This window comes from Drosophila novamexicana, unplaced genomic scaffold, assembly GCF_003285875.2.
Source record: "Drosophila novamexicana strain 15010-1031.04,08,12 unplaced genomic scaffold, DnovRS2.1 tig00000739-arrow-arrow-pilon, whole genome shotgun sequence".
Taxonomy (NCBI): Eukaryota; Metazoa; Arthropoda; class Insecta; order Diptera; family Drosophilidae; genus Drosophila; species Drosophila novamexicana.
In genome coordinates, this window is record NW_020824819.1 from 2,057,821 (window position 1) to 2,078,994 (window position 21,174).

The 21,174-nt window shown below is 37.7% G+C and overlaps 2 protein-coding genes and 2 long non-coding RNA genes across 6 annotated transcripts; 3 read left to right on the plus strand and 1 right to left on the minus strand.

Moving 5' to 3' along the window:
* Positions 1–3,934: 3,934 nt before the first annotated feature.
* On the minus strand, positions 3,935–7,710 carry LOC115763496 (protein pigeon). Of its 3 annotated transcripts, none has more exons than XM_030706089.1 (8): positions 7,593–7,710; positions 7,141–7,542; positions 6,789–7,090; positions 5,527–6,723; positions 5,236–5,468; positions 4,963–5,177; positions 4,675–4,896; positions 3,935–4,324 (listed from the first exon to the last, which is right to left on the minus strand). In XM_030706089.1, the coding sequence occupies exons 1-8, from the start codon at positions 7,654–7,656 to the stop codon at positions 4,185–4,187; spliced, it is 2,775 nt and encodes a 924-aa protein (XP_030561949.1). In that variant the 5' UTR covers positions 7,657–7,710; the 3' UTR covers positions 3,935–4,184. The 3 variants fall into 3 exon arrangements, with proteins under 3 accessions (XP_030561949.1, XP_030561951.1, XP_030561950.1); XM_030706091.1 differs by lacking the exon at positions 3,935–4,324 and adding an exon at positions 4,362–4,606; XM_030706090.1 differs by lacking the exon at positions 3,935–4,324 and having other exon boundaries at positions 4,814–4,896; positions 4,963–5,170.
* Positions 7,711–8,082: 372 nt separating this feature from the next.
* Positions 8,083–9,636, plus strand: LOC115763450 (tubulin gamma-2 chain). The gene is made up of 4 exons (XM_030706019.1): positions 8,083–8,131; positions 8,190–8,392; positions 8,454–9,044; positions 9,115–9,636. Exons 1-4 carry the CDS (start codon positions 8,083–8,085, stop codon positions 9,634–9,636), a joined length of 1,365 nt encoding a protein of 454 aa, XP_030561879.1.
* A 291-nt stretch (positions 9,637–9,927) lies between these two features.
* LOC115763408 lies at positions 9,928–10,482 on the plus strand. Its single transcript, XR_004017905.1, has 2 exons — positions 9,928–10,085; positions 10,137–10,482. It is a non-coding gene; the product is annotated as an uncharacterized LOC115763408 (long non-coding RNA).
* Positions 10,483–10,951: 469 nt separating this feature from the next.
* Positions 10,952–11,445, plus strand: LOC115763439. Its single transcript, XR_004017906.1, has 2 exons — positions 10,952–11,052; positions 11,108–11,445. It is a non-coding gene; the product is annotated as an uncharacterized LOC115763439 (long non-coding RNA).
* The last annotated feature ends 9,729 nt before the right edge of the window (positions 11,446–21,174 follow it).

A 21,174-nucleotide genomic window follows, 5' to 3' on the forward strand; every position in this document is an offset into this window, starting at 1 on the left:
AAGATTTCGCTGCAATTGGCTTAAAGGGCTTTTCTATTCTTACTTCTGCTGCTTCTCTTTTTGTTATTGTTGTCGCATTTCACTAATTGAGTTCACATTACTTGGCAAAATAAATGCGCTTGTGTATTTTTAGCCAAATGTTGCCGTTTTATTAGCTAAACGTGAGTTGGCAACATTTAGCAAAATCTTTGGCTAGCCAAAAGGCTGGCTATGTCAATCGCTCAAATGCGCCTTGAGTTGGGTCACAGATGGGCTCAGATGGCCTCAGATTAGCGGCGTTGATACACTTTCAGTCTGACTTGCACTATTTGCAATGCCAAGGGATACGATCAGCAGTCGGCACTCCGATGCTAGAGTGAGTGCTCTATGCAGTGGGAAGAGGGCATGAATTGTTATTAGTTCGATTTTTATTTGAATTTCACACATTGTTCCAGTTAAGCTACAGCAATGCAATTAATTTTGATTTAAGTTATAAATAATAGCTCTAAAAGTTGATTTATTAAAATTCAAACAATATTAAAATGGTTTTACAAAATTAATCATATTATTTTGTTTTATATGTTTTATCATGCTGTGCTCCAACAAGTTGTCTTATTGACTAAGTCATTTGGTACGAAGTCTCAAAATTGATAATGACGACAATCTATGCAAATAAAAACAATTACTAACTCAACGTAATTGATTAAATTAGAATGTTAATGTAATGTTCGCTCTACTGACGCTTCTTTGGAGCTTTTCAGATGTTCTTCTCGTTTCAATTATTGTGAATATTTGCATAAACATATTTTCACATAAGTCGACATTTTGTGCCCTTTCATCAACATATGTTCTGTCATTTTCTTGAATCGAACTGTGTCCTGTGGCATGCACTCATGCTCTGCCGAGCGCTTCCTCATTTATGCTGCAAGTCCATTAAGGATTCTCCGGATCGCTCGTTCCGCTAACGAGCTGGGGCAGCAGTGCGTCAGTCCCTGACATGGTTTATATGCTGTGCATATCTGTGTATGCAGCCAGCCTTTGGCCAGAGCGCTCTTTAGCCCAGTTCATCCATGCTTGCCCCCGCCCACCTGCCCACCTGCCCAACGACCACAAGTGTAACCTAACGAGCAGCAAATGCCGGAGCTGCAGCAAAGTTGTCGTTTTTTTTTTGTGGTCTGACAATTTAATTGATGTACACGCATGCACACAAAGACAGGTCAAACACACACACACACACGCACTCGGGTTGGAGTCAAGCTTTTGAACAAACCGCTAAAAAAAATGACACCTACAACACAGAGAGAGAGAGAGGGAGAGAGAGAGAGGGCTCCGCCCGAAAAGGTAGCCGAAAGTAGGTCAGGCATGCAACCTGCTGTCAACGCTGGATAATTGGAGGGGCAGCACTCATCAGTGGGACAGGTTGCAATTGCAGCGCAAAACTACAAAATACCACAATGGTAAAAGGGATCGATTATTGGCTTCGAATTTGATTTTGTTTGACACACGGCTGACACAACTAATAAATTTCACTAGCACTTGATGGATGAGCCCGTCGGGTCGGCAGCCTCATCCAGCTGCTGCTGCTGCTGCGAGTGCTGCACTCTGATTGTTTGTCCGGCGCTCCGATAAGCCGAGGTGCCAACCCAAACATGAATTACGACGAGGTGGCACGCCGATAGCTGCCAGATAAGCGCCTGATTAGCCGTCGCACTCGGAGTTGTCCCAATATTTACCCAGTTATTCACAAGTGACGCGATTTGGTAGCCGATCGCATCCGCAGGCCCGAACACCAGCTCCTGCCTGCTCCCGCTCCCATCAATCACTTGGCCTGTTTGCACGGACAAACGTCGACGTTGAGAGTTGTAAATTTTACAACATAATTTCTGATAATTCAAGCGTATCTCTCTGCTTGTACAGGCAAACACTTCGACACTTCGACGGTGGCGAGCACTTTGCATGTGTTTTATGATATTCAACATGGATTTATTTATTTTCTATACATGTCCCCGACAGCAACAAAAAAAAACAAATATTACAGCGACAAAGAGTTTTTATACTGCATTTTTTGGCAGCACCTCGTAAAACACTTTGGTTTTATGGTTCTGGGTCGCTTGGGCAACAGCTTAGAATATGAAGAATATCTTCGATATTTCTCTGCAAGACAAATGTCTAACAAAAAAATAAATATATAATCGTATGTGATTCCTGTTGATTTGTGAGCAAACAATACCAGAAGCAATTTATTTATAGCGACAAATAAATGAATAGTAAAAAATAGAAGAAACTTCAGATGAAATTGGGAGATCTCCAAATTTCATTAAATTGGAAGAAAAATCGGAAAAACTGTAAAAATAGTACTAAAATTTAAGTTTCTGTTAACTATAATATTAGTATAATCAAAAAATAATTAATTCAATTTAAAATCATTTATTTTAAGTGCAATTTTAACAATTTGTTGCATTTGCCTAACACAGCCAGTTCCCGTTAACTATAATATTAGCATAATTAAAAAATAATAAGTTCAAATTTAAATTATTCATTTCAGTTTGAAAAATTTGTTGTATTGAATTTAATATTGCAATTTAATCGGCTTTCGCAAAGCCTTGATTCAATTTCCCATCAACAATTCTTCACGAATGCTCAACTCATATCAAAATTCGTTTAGTTTTAAATAATTATACGAATGTTGGCCACTAATTGATATTAGTTATTTAATTATTTTCACATTCATTAATTGAAGCTATTTATGTTTAAATGGTGTGACTGGGTGCGAGGGGGGGGGGGGGGGGGGGGGGGGGGTGGCAACTCACCGATTAGACGCAGCACCTCGTGTAAGTTCAAAAATATATTCAGATGCGTTTGGCCGCAGCCGAGCAGGGCCAGAAATAATCCGATTGTGAAGAGGCCTTTAAAGTTCTTCTCCATTGCAGCGATGAACGGCACCTTAACTAAGCACTTGGCGGTTTTTTTGTTTAATTAATAACTGCTTGGTTTAATTGTTTAAATTCTTTGTTGTTTTCTCTGTGGGCACTCGCAAACAATTTGCTATTGCAGCGCACACTTTTCGATATGAATACGAATTTTATAATATGGCGCGCATTTTGCGTTTGAATATTTCACAGTGCGTTTGGCACTTAGCCCCGCCTCAGACAGAGGCGCGCATATTCCAATTGGAATTAACACCTAAACGATGCACTCGGCAGCTGTATAGCCTTAAAGCCAAACTCTAGCAACAAGACAAATTTTCCCCCGTGGGCTTTTGTTTTTCCGCAACGAATTTTCGTTGATGCGCGCACCGTGACGATTTTCCACAAACTGTCAACTGGATAAACAAAACAATGCTAATGCTAAAGTATCTTTGAGAGACTTTTAACAGACTCTGTTATGTACACGCGCTGTAATGCAAATGCGAATCTATCTTAGCATCCACTGTGGTGGATGTTATGTTGCACTGTGAACAATGGAACAGAACATTCGCTTGATCAGCTGTTTTCGAATTTTCGAATGAGCCCGAGAAACTAACAGTCTGTTACACTGCTGTTAGTTCAAATGAATGTTTGCTCAGTGAATGAAGTAAAGTTCAATAACGTAATTCAATATTAAATAAATGAATACTTTTCAATGTTTTTTAGTTAATCGACAATTTTTACTCTATGGCATGTTAACAAAAACAGCTGCTAATGTTGGTTCGATGTTAAAGTTTATTGTGGATGCTGTTGCGCCGCGTATTGTCTGTTTTAAGTACTAAGCGCTGCAGTATAACAGTTGTCGTTGTAATGGGGAAATTTGAGGAGAAAGATACGATATGTAGATCCAAATGTCAGCGACTTTATTTAATACAAGATTCTAGTTTTATAGAGCTGTATTTTTAATTGTAATTTTCTGTCACATACATATACGTACTATCTTTGTATAATACATTTTAAATAAATAATAAAATAAATTTTGGACTTAACTAAATAACATGTGGGAATAAATATCATATAGATCATATGGGGATTACATTAGCATAATTTGTGACATTCAATCTTGATGTATTTTAGGACAATACTATTGTAGAAATATGGCGATAAGGTTCATGATTCTATGATTTGAATACTCGTGTTTACTTTTATACATTTGACACACTATTTTGGCCAACATTCAGATAACATAAATAATTCAATTAATTGGCCCCAGGACGCCGTTGTAGAAGCCTCAATAGTTTATTCGTTGACTTTTAGCTGATCCATTGAACTCAGCGTCGCTTCAATTAACAAATTGTAGTCCAATTCATTTAGGCTCGCTTTTGCGGTGAGCAAGTCCAGAAATGAGTCCAGAGGCGACAACGTTTCCGCGGTGAGATCTGCAAAACAACAAAGATTAAGTACCAAAGGGCGAGCGTTAAATTAACACATTTAACAATAATTGCAAGCAGGGACAGACACTGGCGAAAAACACAGACACAAGCGCTGCTTACCAACCAGTAGATGATCGGGATCGAATTGTGGCTAACTAAATGATTACCAAAATGCGGATCGCTGCTCGAGCAACAGGCGAGCAATGCTCAAAACGGCGCTGGTTAAAATGATAAGCAAAAAAACCAAAAGCAAGGAGTGACAAACGACTGTTGTGGGCTTGCCCAGTGCTGAACCGGGTGATGGATGACAAAGTGCAAATGAGTATGGGTTAAATGTGATGGAAATGAAGTCGTACCGCTTCTGGCATGCATGCGCGATTGCGAGACACCGCCAGATCCGCGTCGCTGTGCCGGCTCCTGATGACGACCAGAGAGAATATTAGCCGCATGTTCGCGACCGCGTATCATAAGGCTCTCAGGATGCTGCCAGCATTTGAGCAGACGCTGAGCGCGCTGCTTTGGCAGTGCCGACAACAGCGAAAGCTTGCGCTCGATCCCCTGCGGAGTGTCCTCGATGTCTGCAATGGAAGTTGGCGTCAAGGATTGGCAAAAGTCTAGACATATATTTCTCTTAAACAACGCACCGTATACAATGCTCTTCATGACATCAACTTGCAGCTCAAAAACATGATTCTCCACATATTGCAAAAACATGTCATAGTCCAGGGCGCGATAGCCCAGGTACGTGAAGAACGAGGAGAAGCCTTCAGGCAGCGGAAAGGCAATCGATTCCACGGCCAAGCAATAACGTTCCAGTATAAGAAACAGCGAATGCTGTTGAACACTGGACATCTGGTCGCTAAGGGAAAAGAGAGTAAAGTAAATTAGGAAGCAGCATATGTGATTGAAACACCTACATCAACTTAAAGCCGCGCAACGTCTCCAAGCGAGCATCTAGGCCGGCAGCGCGACAGACCAACGAGCACAGCGCACGCGAAAGCTCCAGCTGAGCGGAAACAAACTGCGAAGCAACCGCATGCACATGGGCCGGAGCCTGCGAGCGCTCGAAAAAGGTTTCCTTCAGCCAGCGAAAGCCCGAATGTGGCTTTGAGGAATGCTTAACCAGATGAACGCTCAGCTCTCGCAGGTACTAAAAGAACAATGATCAATTTTATATCATCTTTCAGTTAAACTCCTGCAAAACTCACCACAGAAAGCACGTGCTCCTGCTTGCTGGCCGTGCAACCCTCGAGTTCGATGAAAGGCAGCACCTCGTTGCTGAAAGGAAAGGAGCTGCCGCTGCTGTAATCGCCAAAGCCACTGCTGCCCGCGTCCGGGGTCATGGGTGTCGTGCAGCGAGAAAGTGCCTCCGGCTGGTAGCAAGCTAAGCTGAAGATCAGTTTCTCTGTCACTTGCTCGGCTGCGAAGCGTGGCTGCTCTTGCTTGGCGGACTCGTTGAGCAGCTCCCAGAGACGCGTCCAAATGTCTGTGCGATACGGAGACAGTCGTTGCTGTGGCGACAATAGCATCATGCTTGTGTTGTGCAGCGCCTCATGCGAGATGCCAACACTGATGTCTGCGACACGCGCTTGAATGGGCCGCGTGGCAACCGCCGTGGTCAGCGGGAGCAAGCGCATCAGTGGCTTCGCCTCCTCGGGCAGGCCGCGCACGGCGGCTGCAAAGCTGCCGGCAATAAGCGCCTCCTTAAGCAGTGCCACCGTGTCCAGCGAAAGGGGTCGCTCTAATATGCTGCTCAGCAGCTCAGCCAGGACATCCATGTCAGCGGAATGGATCAGAAAGTAGTGTATAATGCTGATGCGGTTATCCAGTGAGTTGTCATTCCGGAATGTTTCGATTAGATGTGCCTTTGGTACACTCAGCGAGACCAAATCCAAGGTGGATGCATCGAAGGCCAAAGCTCCCCATTTCCGCAGTGGCACCAAATGCGTTACGTCGGGAGCACGATTGTTTGCAGCCGGACAGACAATGTGGCATGTGGGCTCGTGCTGCAGACCTACATCCAGCAGATGCACAAAGAAGGCGGACGAGACCAGCAGATGATGTGCACCCTGCAGCGCAAAGGTGGGACGTAAGAGGCGTGCTTTATGCCAGGGCACGCCAGGCATGACGCAGTGCAGCACACAGCCGTGATGCAGCAGCGAAACAGAGTAGGCAAAGTGCACATCCTGCTGCTGCTGCTGCTTCGTAGCTCCCTGTGCATACTGCGGCTGCATGGGCTGGTACAGATAATAGTGGCACACAAAGAACATGCCCGAGCTGTCCGCCAGGATGATCAGATTCAGCGAACTGTCGTGCACGCGCAGCGGCACTGCATCGTCATCGTAGCTGGGCGCATCCCCTGCTGCATTTGCGGGCAGCTTTGGCAAATTGAGCGGAATGTTGAGCTGCCGGAAAGCAAAAATCAGGTAGATCTTAATAAAAGCCACTTTGTCATCTGGAGCATGCTTACGACTGTCTCCGTGGGTTGCTTTTCGTTAAACTGAAACGCGGACAGTGTGGGACTGAGCACGGGCGCAGCCTGTTCCCCGATCTGCTCCCGTTCGTCTAGCAAACTGAGGCTGACTGCCTTTGGCTTCAGGTGTATGTAGTAGAGTGCTTGGCTCTCGGCATCCCACTGAGCCCAACTGAAGTTCTTAGCCAGCGTCTCATGCGTTAGTATGCTGACATCTAAGTGCCAGGCGCTGCCCTCTGCACTGCCCGGGTGCGATGTCGTGGAGCTCTGTTTGACCGTGCAGCTGAACTGTTTAATGGCTGAAAGCTTCGTTAAGCTGTGCTACATTGTTCAAGGGACGCCAACTTACAATCCTCGTGTGTAAGTACCAGCAGCTTGTCCTGCCAGCAGGTGCGCGTCGCGCTCTCCACACGCCACAGAAACTGCGTCATTATCTGGCGAGGCGAGGATTCTGCGGTCAGGCATGTCGGCGTGCCGCCCTCGCTGCTGCGCACCTCGACGACGTACGCCTGATAACGCTGCGAATCCTTGACCACGTACGACAACAAGGTTATGCTGCTATTGATGCTCGCCTGGATCACTTCCACGCAGCCTGGCAGGGTCCAGAGCACGCGCAGCTGTTTCTTCGTGGCATGAAAGTGACCAATGCAGGTTTCCCGCTTGCTCGACTCATCCAAATACTCAAATATCCATGACGTTAGCAGCGAGCCGTCCTGCTCCTGACCCAAGATGCGCCACTCGTTGGCCTTTTCTGCAATTGGAGGGTTATTTATGTTCATGTGCCGGCTGGAACACACTTGCCCTTGTAGCCCTGAGCGGCCAGGAGCCCGCAAAAGTTGGCGGCCAAGTTCTCTTGACGCAACATACTAATTTTAATTTAATTATTTTAAAAACAATTTTCCTGTTGCAGCATTGCGCAAAAACTTCAACAGAGCCTCTCGAGAAATCAATAAACACTGCAAGTAAGTTGGCAACGCGGCAATCAGCTGTGAGGGTGGCCATATAAAAGTTGTGCAAATTGGTACGCAGCTCGTAGATATGCACACCTAAATTTAAATTTTTTCATGTACATAAAAATGTTTTTTTATTTTGTTGTTGATAAATGTAATATTTATAATAATTGCAAGAAATTAAATAAACTATGATTATGTATTATTATGATTTCAGCACCATTGTATTTTCCTGCAACATAATACTGTGTGGCAACGCTGACATTAATTTTAAGACATGGCGCTAAGCACTGTTATGTTCAATTCTAAGCTCAAAGTGGAAAAAGCGCGACACATAAAAAATGCCAAGTGAAATAATTACCCTGCAATTGGGCCAATGCGGCAATCAGAGTAAGTTAACTCGCAAATTTACATGTGTAAACAATGCTTTTCAATGATAAACCAACAGTTGGCTTTGAGTTTTGGAAGCGCCTGTGCCTGGAGCATGGCATTTCCCCGGATGGGGTGCTTGAAGACTTTGCGGCCGACGGACACGATCGCAAGGATGTGTTCTTCTACCAGGCGGACGACAATCATTATATACCACGTGCCGTACTTCTCGATCTAGAACCTCGCGTCATTCACAACATCATGAGCTCGACCTATGCCAAGGTAAATACATATTGAGGGACATCAAGAATGTCTAATCGATCAAAACTGCTGCAATTTTCAGCTATACAATCCGGAGAACGTCTACTTGTCCAAACACGGTGGCGGCGCTGGCAACAACTGGGCTTCTGGCTTCAGCCAAGGCGAAAAGGTGCAGGAGGAGGTGTTCGACATAATTGATCGAGAAGCCGATGGCAGCGACTCGCTCGAGGGCTTTGTGCTCTGCCACTCCATAGCCGGCGGCACGGGCTCCGGCATGGGCTCCTACGTGCTGGAACGTCTGTCCGACCGATTCCCCAAGAAGCTCATTCAAACGTACAGCGTTTTCCCCAATCAGGACGAGATCAGCGACGTTGTTGTACAGCCGTACAATTCGATACTCACCCTGAAGCGGCTGACCAAGTGCGCAGACTGTGTCGTGGTGCTGGACAACACGGCCTTGAATCGCATAGCCACCGAACGGCTTCACATACAAACGCCCACATTCACCCAGATCAACAACCTGGTGTCCACCATCATGAGCGTTAGCACAACCACCTTGCGCTATCCCTCCTACATGAACAACAATCTGATTGGTCTGACCGCGCCACTGATTCCTACGCCGCAGCTGCACTTTCTCATGACGGGCTACACGCCGCTGATCACAGACCTCGAGGTGACCAATGTATTCAGGATTCGGTTAAGGTTCTCACTTGTTTAACATTTGTAAATTTGATCATTTGCAGACCAAGACAAATGTGCGCAGGACAACGGTTTTGGATGTGATGCGCCGCTTGCTACAGCCGAAGAACATGATGGTGTCATCCACCGCCGACAAGCGACACTGTTACATCTCCATATTGAACATTATACAGGGCGAGGTGGATCCCACGCAGGTGCACAAGTCGCTGCAGCGAATACGGGAGCGCAAGCTGGCGCAGTTTATACCCTGGGGCCCGGCTAGCATTCAGGTGGCGCTATCACGCAGCTCGCCCTACGTCCAGACGGCGCACAAAGTGTCCGGCCTGATGATGGCCAATCACACGGGCGTAAGTGCTCTCTTCAACCGTGCTCTGGCCCAGTATGACAAGCTGAAGAAACGCAACGCCTTTCTGGATCAGTTTCGGCGGGAGCCCATGTTTCAAGATGATCTGACCGAGCTGGATTTGGCGCGCGACACAGTTGACTGCCTGGTGCAGGAGTACGAGGCAGCCACACAGATGGACTACCGGCACTGGAGTCCGCTATCAAATGGTGTCAAGGCGTAAGCCTTTTCTAGCTTAAACTTTTAGCATTCGCTGTGTGCTGGTTGGCAAGATCTGCTTCCTGATGTTGCATTAAAAATCCATCTCCCTCAGCAGATCAGCCATGTGTTCCCTCGCATCAAGAAGGCATCTATATTACATACACAAATATTTATATTAAAACCATGTGCATGTCTATTAAAACTATGTGCAACTTTAAAGGGGATGCAAACCCAAACAGTAGGCCTGAAGGAACAAACAAAAACTTTTTGACTGAGCTTAAGCTGATTATTTTAGGATTCTCATTATTAGTTCAAAATTCGTGTAGTTAACACATAAAATTGTGTAAAATTTTACATTTTTATTTTGTTAGGTGTCCTCCAAAGCTCACTCGGCAAATTACAAGCTTTTCAAATCCGACGAAAACTATTTACGGCTTTTGCCCAAAAACTCCCCATTTACCTACATAAATCGTATGTATGGAAATGAAGTGTGAAAAAGTGAAATAAAAAATGTTTTCTTAGAATATGTGCTGTGGTCCGGCAGGTTGGTGTTCATTCTGTGGACCTCCGTGTGGCGGACCCTGCTGTCAAGCTTGTTGTGTTGAGATGTGTTTTTCGCCCTGCACCCCGGCGTATCTGCAATGTTCTTTCTGCTGTGGCTGCTAAGCGATGGCAGACCCGACGGGCCCTGGCGAGGACTACTGGCCGCTGAGGAGCCCATGGACCAAAGCGCCCCGGTCTATGATGGCCCCGAAGGATAAGAACACAGTCATGACAAAATAACAATGTAAAACAAAAAAAAAATAGAAAGAAAAACATACAATTTCGTGTACAATGTTACCGTTAGCAATAAACACAACCGCATGAATGTAAACTGGCAAAATGCTATTAGGGCCTTTACGGAGACTCATCCTGTGGATAAGTAGCTTTCAGTTGTCTGGAATGATTGCCAAGTCCAGGATTTCCTTGGATTAGGAGTTTGACAGGAGACAATATTGCTGTCTTATCTGTGCTGAAGGTGCGCGTTGGGACGGAATTTTTGGATTTTCTACTCACAAGTATGGAAAATCTCGAAAAACCTTTATGTGAAACTCATTTGTTTACCATCCGGTCGGCTTCGAACTACTTTTTAAAGATCTTTCTTCGAATTCCTTTTAGGAGTGCTTCAAGCCTTTTGGTAAATCGATTCCTTGGTAAAAATGGGAGTCAAATATTTGGTGGATGACATTTTGTGTTCAAAATCATTTTCTAGACTATGAAAAATCATTTGAGACGTCAATACGTAAAATGTGTTTAAATAGGCGTTGCTTTATATATATATACCCACCCAACTTTTGTAGTTTGCTTCAGTTTCCGGACGAAGCTCAAGCTGAGAGTAGGCTCTAGGAGAACAGGAATCTCCTGAAATACAAATAAAAAAAAAACCTAAATCCTTCGGGTGAGTAGATGGAAAACACATTTTCAGATTGAATGCAGCATTAACAAGTTGTTAGAACACCATGTGCTGCGAAAGTCGCTACTATCGGGAAACACCCTGTGTCCAGTGCTGCCTAGTCGACTGCAGCTATAGCTGCTACCGTACCAGCTGCGCGGGACCCTGCGGGCCGTGTGCTACCGCGGCGCCGTGCTGCTGCGGAGCTGTCGGCGATTTGAACTACAAATATTCGTTCTTCGGACTGCATTTGCTGTAATGAACTACGAATGGAACAGAAGAACGGGAGAAATAGAATCTGGCAGCACCTGGTGCTTTGTCCTTAACACCTAAATGAAGGTCCATAGATCCTGCAGACCAGACTAAATTAAGTTGTCTTAAATAAATTAATTCAAAGAGTTTTCCTTTTTAATTTTGCCAAACAAGCGCTGTCGATAGAAGACTGCGGTTTTCTCTACTATTTCACTTTAGATTGCTTGCTGGGTAATTTAGCATTAGACATTACTCATTAGACATTAGACATTTGTAGACTTTGTACTCTATTTAAAAGCTTTAACAGAACTTTATTCAAGCGCATATTAAATAATCAAACCTGATTGGTTTACAGTCAAAAATATATTCTCTGTGCTATATTATTAATATAGTTCGCATTGGCTAAGCGCTCAATGTTTACTTGTCGCTGGCTAATGAAATTGTAATAACGGCTGCAAAAAGAAACCGAAAAAATTTGGCTTATTTCCAGAGCAGAAATTGGCCTGCCCTGATTCTGTGATATTCTAAAAAGTTCGTGTGCTCAGTTTTAAATAAAACGAAATATTGATTTATTAAAAACAAAATTATTTATTTTTAATTTGTTTTTGTTTTTTTTAGTGATGGAAATAGAAATTCTTACAGTACAATTGTTGTTACTGTTTGTCTTTTATTATTACTGTTACACAACATTTTTTAAATGTTAATTAATACAATATATAATAATAATAATAATAATTTCATTTTTAATTATGTACTTCGAAAATTGTGGCCCCTAAGCATTAAAAAGACTTTTATTTTGCTTCAAGTTTTGGTTGGTTGTAGTTGGTTTTTCATTATTTTTCGTTTTTCTTTTAGTTTTTTTTTTATTTTTTTATTTTTTTAATGTTTTTTGTTTTTCTTGCTGGTATTCGAGTACAATATTAATCAAATTCATACAAATAAGTTTTCTTTGTTTAATTTCCCATTCGCGCGAATTGCTAAAGTTTCATTTTGTTTTTTTGTTTTTCATATTGGTGTATAAAAATATTTGTATATATTTTACCATTTTAGCGTGTTATCTTTACCGTTATTCCGTTACTCTTCCCTTCCTCCCACTTACACATTAGAATAATGAGTGTCGCGTATCGTTTCTTCATTGTTTTGCATATTACTAATTACGCATACAATTATAATCGTAATAATAATAGTTTAATGAGTTAATAACATTCACATTTATTCGAATACGCTTACGTTATGCATATCTATGTATATATATATATATATTATATTTGTTATATATATAGGTAGGTATTAAATTTGGTTTTCTTCTTGTTGTTGCTTTCAAGTACATAATAATAAAAATATGAATACATAAAAATATACTCCATTAAATGCCTTTCATATGCGTTTAGTTCTTGAGAATTGCCATTTTGCTGTGCTTCATTGTGGGCTTTAAGTATGTACTTAATGATGTTAGTATTTATGGTATATGGATAAAAGTTACATATGCAGGGTGTTCACTGTACTACTGAGAGCGAATAGAGATCTTGGCAGTTAAGTAGTTAGTCAGTTAAACCGTTAAAATATCAAAACAAAAAACCTAATCAATGTCTTCCATTTGTATCTGTGTGTCTGTCATTCGAGTTGTAAAAAGATTGTTTGTCGTTTTTATCTTCAATATGCATTATATAAGAAACAGTGTGCATATAGTATGCATTGGTGGGTGTGTGTGTGTGTTTGTTTGTTTTGTTTTTTTTGTTTTTTTTTTTCCATTTTCATAGCGCTTTCTTCTTTGTTTTCTTAACTCATTAACATAAATTTAACAATTTCCCGAAACAGCCAAGAGTGCGGGCTAAAGTTTTTCCTTTTTTTTTTTTGTTTTTTTTATTTTTTTTTTTTTTGTAATGTTTAACCCATCAGCTCTACCATTGATATACTATTTACCTTTCAGTCCATTAGTCCATATATATTTTTACCTTTGCTTTAACAAACATTCATTCACATGAATAAAATAAATTTGAGCGAAATATGCATTAACTAAGAGATGTGTGTGAAACAATTTGTTTAGAAATATAACCATATAGAAAACAAGTGTGTTTAGTAAAAATCATGTACATATGTGTGTGTGTGTGTGTGTGTGTGTGTGTGTGTGTGTGTGTGTGTGTGTGTGTGTGTGTGTGTGTGTGTGTGTGTGTGTGTGTGTGTGTGTGTGTGTGTGTGTGTGTGTGTGTGTGTGTGTGTGTGTGTGTGTGTGTGTGTGTGTGTGTGTGTGTGTGTGTGTGTGTGTGTGTGTGTGTGTGTGTGTGTGTGTGTGTGTGTGTGTGTGTGTGTGTGTGTGTGTGTGTGTGTGTGTGTGTGTGTGTGTGTGTGTGTGTGTGTGTGTGTGTGTGTGTGTGTGTGTGTGTGTGTGTGTGTGTGTGTGTGTGTGTGTGTGTGTGTGTGTGTGTGTGTGTGTGTGTGTGTGTGTGTGTGTGTGTGTGTGTGTGTGTGTGTGTGTGTGTGTGTGTGTGTGTGTGTGTGTGTGTGTGTGTGTGTGTGTGTGTGTGTGTGTGTGTGTGTGTGTGTGTGTGTGTGTGTGTGTGTGTGTGTGTGTGTGTGTGTGTGTGTGTGTGTGTGTGTGTGTGTGTGTGTGTGTAAAGCCATTAGCAACACCCTGTATACTATGTTTTGTTTAAAATTCAACTTGGTATCGTCTTTTGTTTTTCATCTATTTAGCAGAGAGTTCAATGGTCAAATCAATGGTAAAATGTTAAATATGTTAAATATGTTAAATATGTATGTTTATAGTAAAATGCTTAAAACGTTCGCTAAAACTTATCAACTTAATTGTAACGACATTTAACATTAAATTGGTGTTTCTTTGTTTTTTTTTGTTTAATTGTTATAAAAATACTTATGTATGTTGACATATTATGATTAATTGTAAAATGACTAGATGATGATTCCATGATCTGCACTATCTTTTGGATGTAAGTATGTATGTATTTGAATATATACTAGATGCAAATGCGTGAATATTTATGTATTTTATAAGCTAACAAATTCGCATATGTCAATTAGAATTCTTAGCAAAATTTCTTATGAATGTTTAGGTGTGTGTGTGTGTGTGTGTGTGTGTGTGTGTGTGTGTGCGGTTCGACCGTAGAGACTCATTACACTAGATATAGTAATTCGCATTACATCCATTCAATATTTCCTTCTTTTTTTTTTGAGTCCCGAAATTGATTTAAATTATTTATCAATAAGTGTTGGGTAATCATGATGAAAACAACTTTAACGCAAATGTAAAAATAGTGTTGGATAATGGAATGAATAAAAAGTACCAATAACTGCATCAAACCTAACCTAACTAAAATTGTAATAAGTGTGTTCATATAAATATGTTTTCTTAATTAACTTGTAAATTCAAAACAAAATTCATGTTTTCTGGCTGGATTCGGTCTGCCAAGCTGTTGTGCATTTTACGTGAAACTGTAAATGAAAAAGTGCAAATGATATCAAATAAATAAATGAAACAACGTAAATGTTGGTTTTTTTTGTTTTTTTTTTTTTTTCGAAAACATTTTAAGTAACTTTAATTATAATAGATATAAACAACGAACAAAAGGAATAATAGCAAAGAAATACAAATTTAATACCATATGTAAATAAATTCTAGAATTTTATGAAAACTTCAAAATTAAATGAAATCAAATCAAATCTTAATTAATGTGGAGAATTTCAACTTATTGCAAATTTAATAACAATCCATTAAATATTTATTATATTTAATTATTATTATTGTTATTTTTGTTTTCTTCTTTTTTGATTTGTCATGCTGTGTCTGACTCGAGTTACATAGATAAATGTAGGATCTATGTATAAGCAAAGTACATGGTATAAATATATCTTAGTTTTAAATGCTTGAAGATGTGTATAAATACTTTTAAATACAAATACAAACTACAAATGCTTGGATATGAATGTGTTGGTAGTCTTCAATAGGAAGTATAAGCAGCTAACAACAAACATCTATTATATGTTTTACAAGCTACCATATATATATATATATATATACTATAAATCAATTTTATTCAATTTTCTCAACGTTCTTCATTCCTTTCACTTACAAATAGAAAATATACTTAATTTCGTTAATCGTTTCTCTTGCGCGCAAAGTAAAAGTAAGTTTTAGTTAAAGTCGGAGTGAAAAGTGAAGCATAGTAATTTCCCATTTTGAAAACAAAGTGCTTTGGTACTATGAGAATTGGAAATGAGTCAACGAAAGAGCTCTGAAAATTCCCTAAACGAGTCGCAATCCTTTCAATTAAATTCACAATTTATTCATTTTCTTGTTGTTATTGTTATTTTTGTTTTGTTTTGTTTCACGTTTACGTTTTCGAAGCAGTCTAAGATTTTGTTGTTCTTTGTTAAGTGTCATAAAAAATGTGTTTTAGGTTAGGTTCACTACAAATTCCGTTAAGACACAAACACACATGTAATTGGCTATGTACATGTGTTTGCGTGTGTAGTTGTAAGTATGTATGCATATATGTATTTATGTAGATATATGTATATATAAATATCGTATAGTAGCAACAGTATATATATGTATATGTAAAGATGTATGTATATAGTAGTATAATATGTATATTTATGTGTAAATGTTTCTCGTGTAAAAATCAGTCATAGTTAATTGTTTATCAATTATGTTCGCATGCAAATGCATACTAACACGCGTGTGTGTGTGCGTGCGTGTGTGTGTGTGCTTGTGTTTCGTCCGCGTCATACTCATTGGCCAAAGCAACGAGAAAGCATTGCAGCTGAGAGAGAGAGAGAGAGAGAGAGAGAGAGAAAAGCTCTTTGTGCGCCAAAAGCTCTGCAGAATAAAGTTTAAATCTTAAAGAGCAGCGCGTTTACAATATTTGCACAAGCAAACGCACACGCACGCACATGCACATGCTCATGCTCTGGCACATGCACATGTGCATGCACGCATGCATTTTGCATTACTATGTACTTATTTATGTAAGTATGCATGTTTCGCACAGTGTGACCATATGCATTGCAGAGTAATGCATTGGCGAGCTATTATGCGTGTTGAATTGAACTTGTGTCTTGAATTATTCTCAATTATTCTTATGCATGTAGAATCGTAATCTTAGATTATGAAAACTATTGACGACAACAGCAATGAAAAGTTGTACATGCATATGTACGATTGCATACATGTATGTACTGTACTAGTCAGACAAACAGGCAGACACTACGCAAGCAAGCCTTTTAAATTGATGTAATCTAATTTAGAATGAAAAATAAACATACACTTATTGGCATGTCTGGATGTCAATTTATATGTAGCTATACATATACTTATTGGGTTCTCTAACATTGAATTAACATTTTCGTTTCGTGTCTTGGGACTTATCTATAATGAATATGCATTTCTATTATTAATACAAATATTCTACGAGTATTTCCATTTTCTATGCTGACGGATAATAGAACTTTAGCTGTCTACTTAAAAAAAAACTAAATAAAGAAAAGATAATTAAAAACATTTAAATTCTTGTACATTACTTATATATATATATGTGTGTATTCAATTCTTGCTGAATTTCATTAGATGTCGCATTAGTTTTCACTATTTTCTCTTTATATAGTCTAATAATACTTAAAAACACTTCTACGAAGCCAGTTTGAATTTTGTTTATTAGTTCGCTGCTGCCACTTATCGATATTGTTATCGATTTCCTTTTTATACATGTACAAATTCTAAATTCCGTACAAAATGCTCAACAATGCGTCGGATACGCGTTTTTAGGGGTTTTTGCTTTTTGTTTGCGTATGGCCTTTGCTTATCATTTTGCTTTGATTTTGGGTACTTTTGCTTAATAACATTTATCAAAAATATAAACTACATTAAAAATGATTTCTGCATATCCATTCGTCCACGGGCTCATCTAGATCTCGATTTAACTCGTGCCGACAGTCTCAACCTCAACCTCAGACTCAGACTCAACTCCAACCAACCCCAACATCAAACTAAACCATTGCCCTATTTTGTTTTTGTTTTTGTTTTTATGTGTTTGTCACCAGACTTGGACTGCTGAAGTTAAGATAGTTTGTTGTTTGGATTTAATATTAGTGTAACATTCATGGCCTAACAATGAAAACGTGTTGCTACATCAGCACTTTATTCTTATGACTACATATATGCCTTAGTTTATCGTTTGCCAGTGATCGCTTGATTTTGATTTCTTTCCATTTCCTTTTTCTATTTTTGTTTTTAAATTTCAATTTTTTGGTGGTAGTGGTGAAACGATTGATTTCTAAACGAGGCGGCGCCCAAAACTAATCACAATTGCCGGCACACGCATACCAACTACATATAGTTAATGATTTTAACATACATATACATTTATATCAATAAATAGATGGGGGTATATGTCTTAAAATTCACGAGGCCCCAGTCCGAGCTTCATAGTTATCGCTTATCGTTATCGTTTATCGATAATTGGCTCAGACTGTGGCATTGTTTATATATTTGTTTGCTTATATATATAATATATATGCATGTATGTATATATTAAGAGAGCACAGTTAATTGGCGGTATAAAAAGTTTACATATTAGTTGAATTTTCCGTTTCTTTTCTTGGTTTGAAAAAAAAAATACATACGCTTAAAATGTTCAATATATGTACGTGTGTATGTATGCAGTTTTTTTTTTGTTTTTCTTTTGTTTATTTTTTTTATAGATAGCGCACAGTGTGTTATAGTTGCACGATTTAGCTTAGATAAATATGTTTTTGGGCATTAGTTCTTTAAATATATATACCAATACAAATATATATATTTAAAAAATTGTTACATATTCATTTTGCACAGTCTATTAGATTCTCAATTCATCAAAATTGTTATCAACATACATTTATATCATATATATTTATATATATAGATATATATTTATATAGATATATATATTTTAGTTTAATTAAATTTCATATTCTTCCATATACAATACGTAATGCAGCCGAAATGCATCTCTTGAATGTTATGTGCGGGCAAAAGAGCGGGATAGAGGAAGCGCAAGCGAGAGAGGAATGTCCCATGCAACTGCACCGTTTGGCATGGCGCTTCTATGTTAATTAACAGCGGATTCCGTTAACATATGTTTGGGGCGCCAACAGAATGTAAACCAAAATTAAACGTTAAAATAAAAACACAAAGCATACAGTTGTTTTTTTCTTTCTTTTGTCGGAATTAATAAAAAAAAAATCATTTAATTATGCACTTTTGTTACGTCTTGTTTTGTGGCGGTTTTGTGTGTTTGTGTATTAAATGTTTTAAATTTTACAACAATTCGTATTATGCATGTAAAAGGTGTTTGCTTGCATTCTATATGCTAATGTTAATATTAAAGTTATTTGTGTCCCTTTTTTGTGTAACATTTAAAAAAGTAATAATCAAATTTAATAGTAAACATAAAAAACAAATAAGCACAAGTCAATTAGTCGGCTGGTTTTCTTCTTCTTTTTACCTATTTTTGTTTTTTTCATTTTTGATTCTTTCATTGCGTAGTTTTAGTTGTTGTTGTTGTGCAAATGTTAATACGCTAATATAATTAAGAATAATAATAATAATAATAATAATAATAAATACAATTAAATAGTATTATGTATATATATATATATGTTTTTAGGCCATTATAAATACCATCAATTAGCAGTTTCGCATCGTGTATGATTAACAATTTTTAAGTATATAAAAAATTTTCAACAGTTTCAGTTTTGGTGTCAAGTAAAAAGTTCTCACAAGAAATATACAATACTTTGTTTTACCGTTCCATTACAGCTACACACACAATTACAATTACATATTACATATTACAGTACTTTAAATTACATTACACGATTTTAATTAGTTCATAGTTTACAACAAGCATTAAGTTTAAGAATCGCCTTTTGCAATGCGAAGCGCATTACAAATACAAATACTAAGCTAAGTATATAAATAAACATACATACATGTTTATGTTTGAATGTATGTATGTGTGTTTTGTTTATCGTCTAGAATTTAATAATCTCACTTAAGTGAAAACGAACGAACGTCAAATTCAAAAATGCAAGTTACAAAATATTACTTGAAGCGTTTTTCAAAAAAACAAATCATAGGAATTCAAAATAATAATGAAAATGAAAATCAAAAAAAAAAAAAAAAAAACAACACACAAAAGCAAATAGACAAAAAATAATAATTCTAATACTTGGGCGCAAAGCACACACTAAAAAATTAATATATATATATATGTATATATATAAACAACAAATCTATTATTTAATGTTGTATGTATACGCTGATGTAATTCAGCTTTTGTAAATTATAAATAAACATTTTGTAAATGCTTTTCCTGTTACTGTTGCGTTTGTAGTCTCAAAAGTTCATACAGTTGCTTTCTCATTGAATTAATTCACTTTGTTATTATTATCATTTGTTTTGTTTCAAGTATTTAACAACCCGATTCTGAACCGTGCTGTTCATTGATTTTGCATTAAAGTGAAAACGAAAATAATTATAATAATAATTGGAACACATAAAATGCGCTTAAACTAATTGCAAAATTAACACAACAACGGCACAAATATTGAATACAAGATCAAGATTATCTGATTTCGAGTTGCGAATAGATGAATTTCGATTAATTGAGATTTTGATTTATATACTTAAGTTGCATGTTTATATTATGAATACATATATATATACACACACATATATGTATATATCGATATATATACATGTATTTGTTAATTGTAATTGTTTATAATTATAAATTGTTTAAGTCTTCTGCGCTGATTGCCAACCATTTTTAGTGTTATTCCTCTTTGACGTATATTTAAATTGTTGCAGCAGCAAAAAACAGCTACTAATTAATTGTATTCATATTTTATGTTCTTCTCTGCTTTCAATTCAATTCAATTTGATGCGTACTACACTACCAACAAATAATTGTATTGTTTGCTTTTCTCTTCTTCTTTAATTTCAATTTCAAAATGTTTAACAACAATTGGACAATTTGCTTGAGCGTCAAGTCGTTTAGGCGAAACGCTTAAATAAAACAAAACCTAAAAACAAACAAAAAAATGTACAAAAAAATAATATGAATTTAAATAAATAAACACACACACACAACAGCACACATACATGTAGATAAATGCATATGCATGCGTGTGTGTGTGTGTGTGTGTGTGTGTGTGTGTGTGTGTAAATAAACAATTAAAAACAATAATTTCAGCTATTTTCAGTGCGTTTAGTTTAGTTTTTGTGTTTACAAATTAAGAAGCGGCAATGTCTGTTTTTTTTTTGTTTTTTTAAGTATTAATTATTATTTCATGTTGTGTTTCGTTTATGCACTAATGATATTAATAATGATAATAATAATAATAATAATAATGATAATAATAATCAAACAATGAAACATAAAAACTAAGCGAGTATAAAAAAGTTGTGTGTTGTTGGTTTTGTTGGTAAAAAAGTAGCAAAAATTTCATAATAATAATAATAATAAGTGTCGTAATAATAATAAAAATACATGTATGAATATAAATAATCATTAATCAGTAATCAATAAGTTTACAATCAAAAAATAATTTATAAACATAAAAAACAGTTCAATATATATATATATCAAAATTTCTCATTCTTTTTTTTTCATTTTGTTGTTGTTGTTGTTTATATGCAATCAAAAATAATAACAAACAATTGCGCATTACTTAAAATTACAATTAATAATGTATTTGTGTTTATGCTCGATCTACTTGCGTGTAAATTCAATTGTTGAAGCAATTATTTTAAATTGGCTTTTATTATTTTTATATTTGTTTTTTTTTTTATTAATTTATAATTATTTGTTTTTTTTT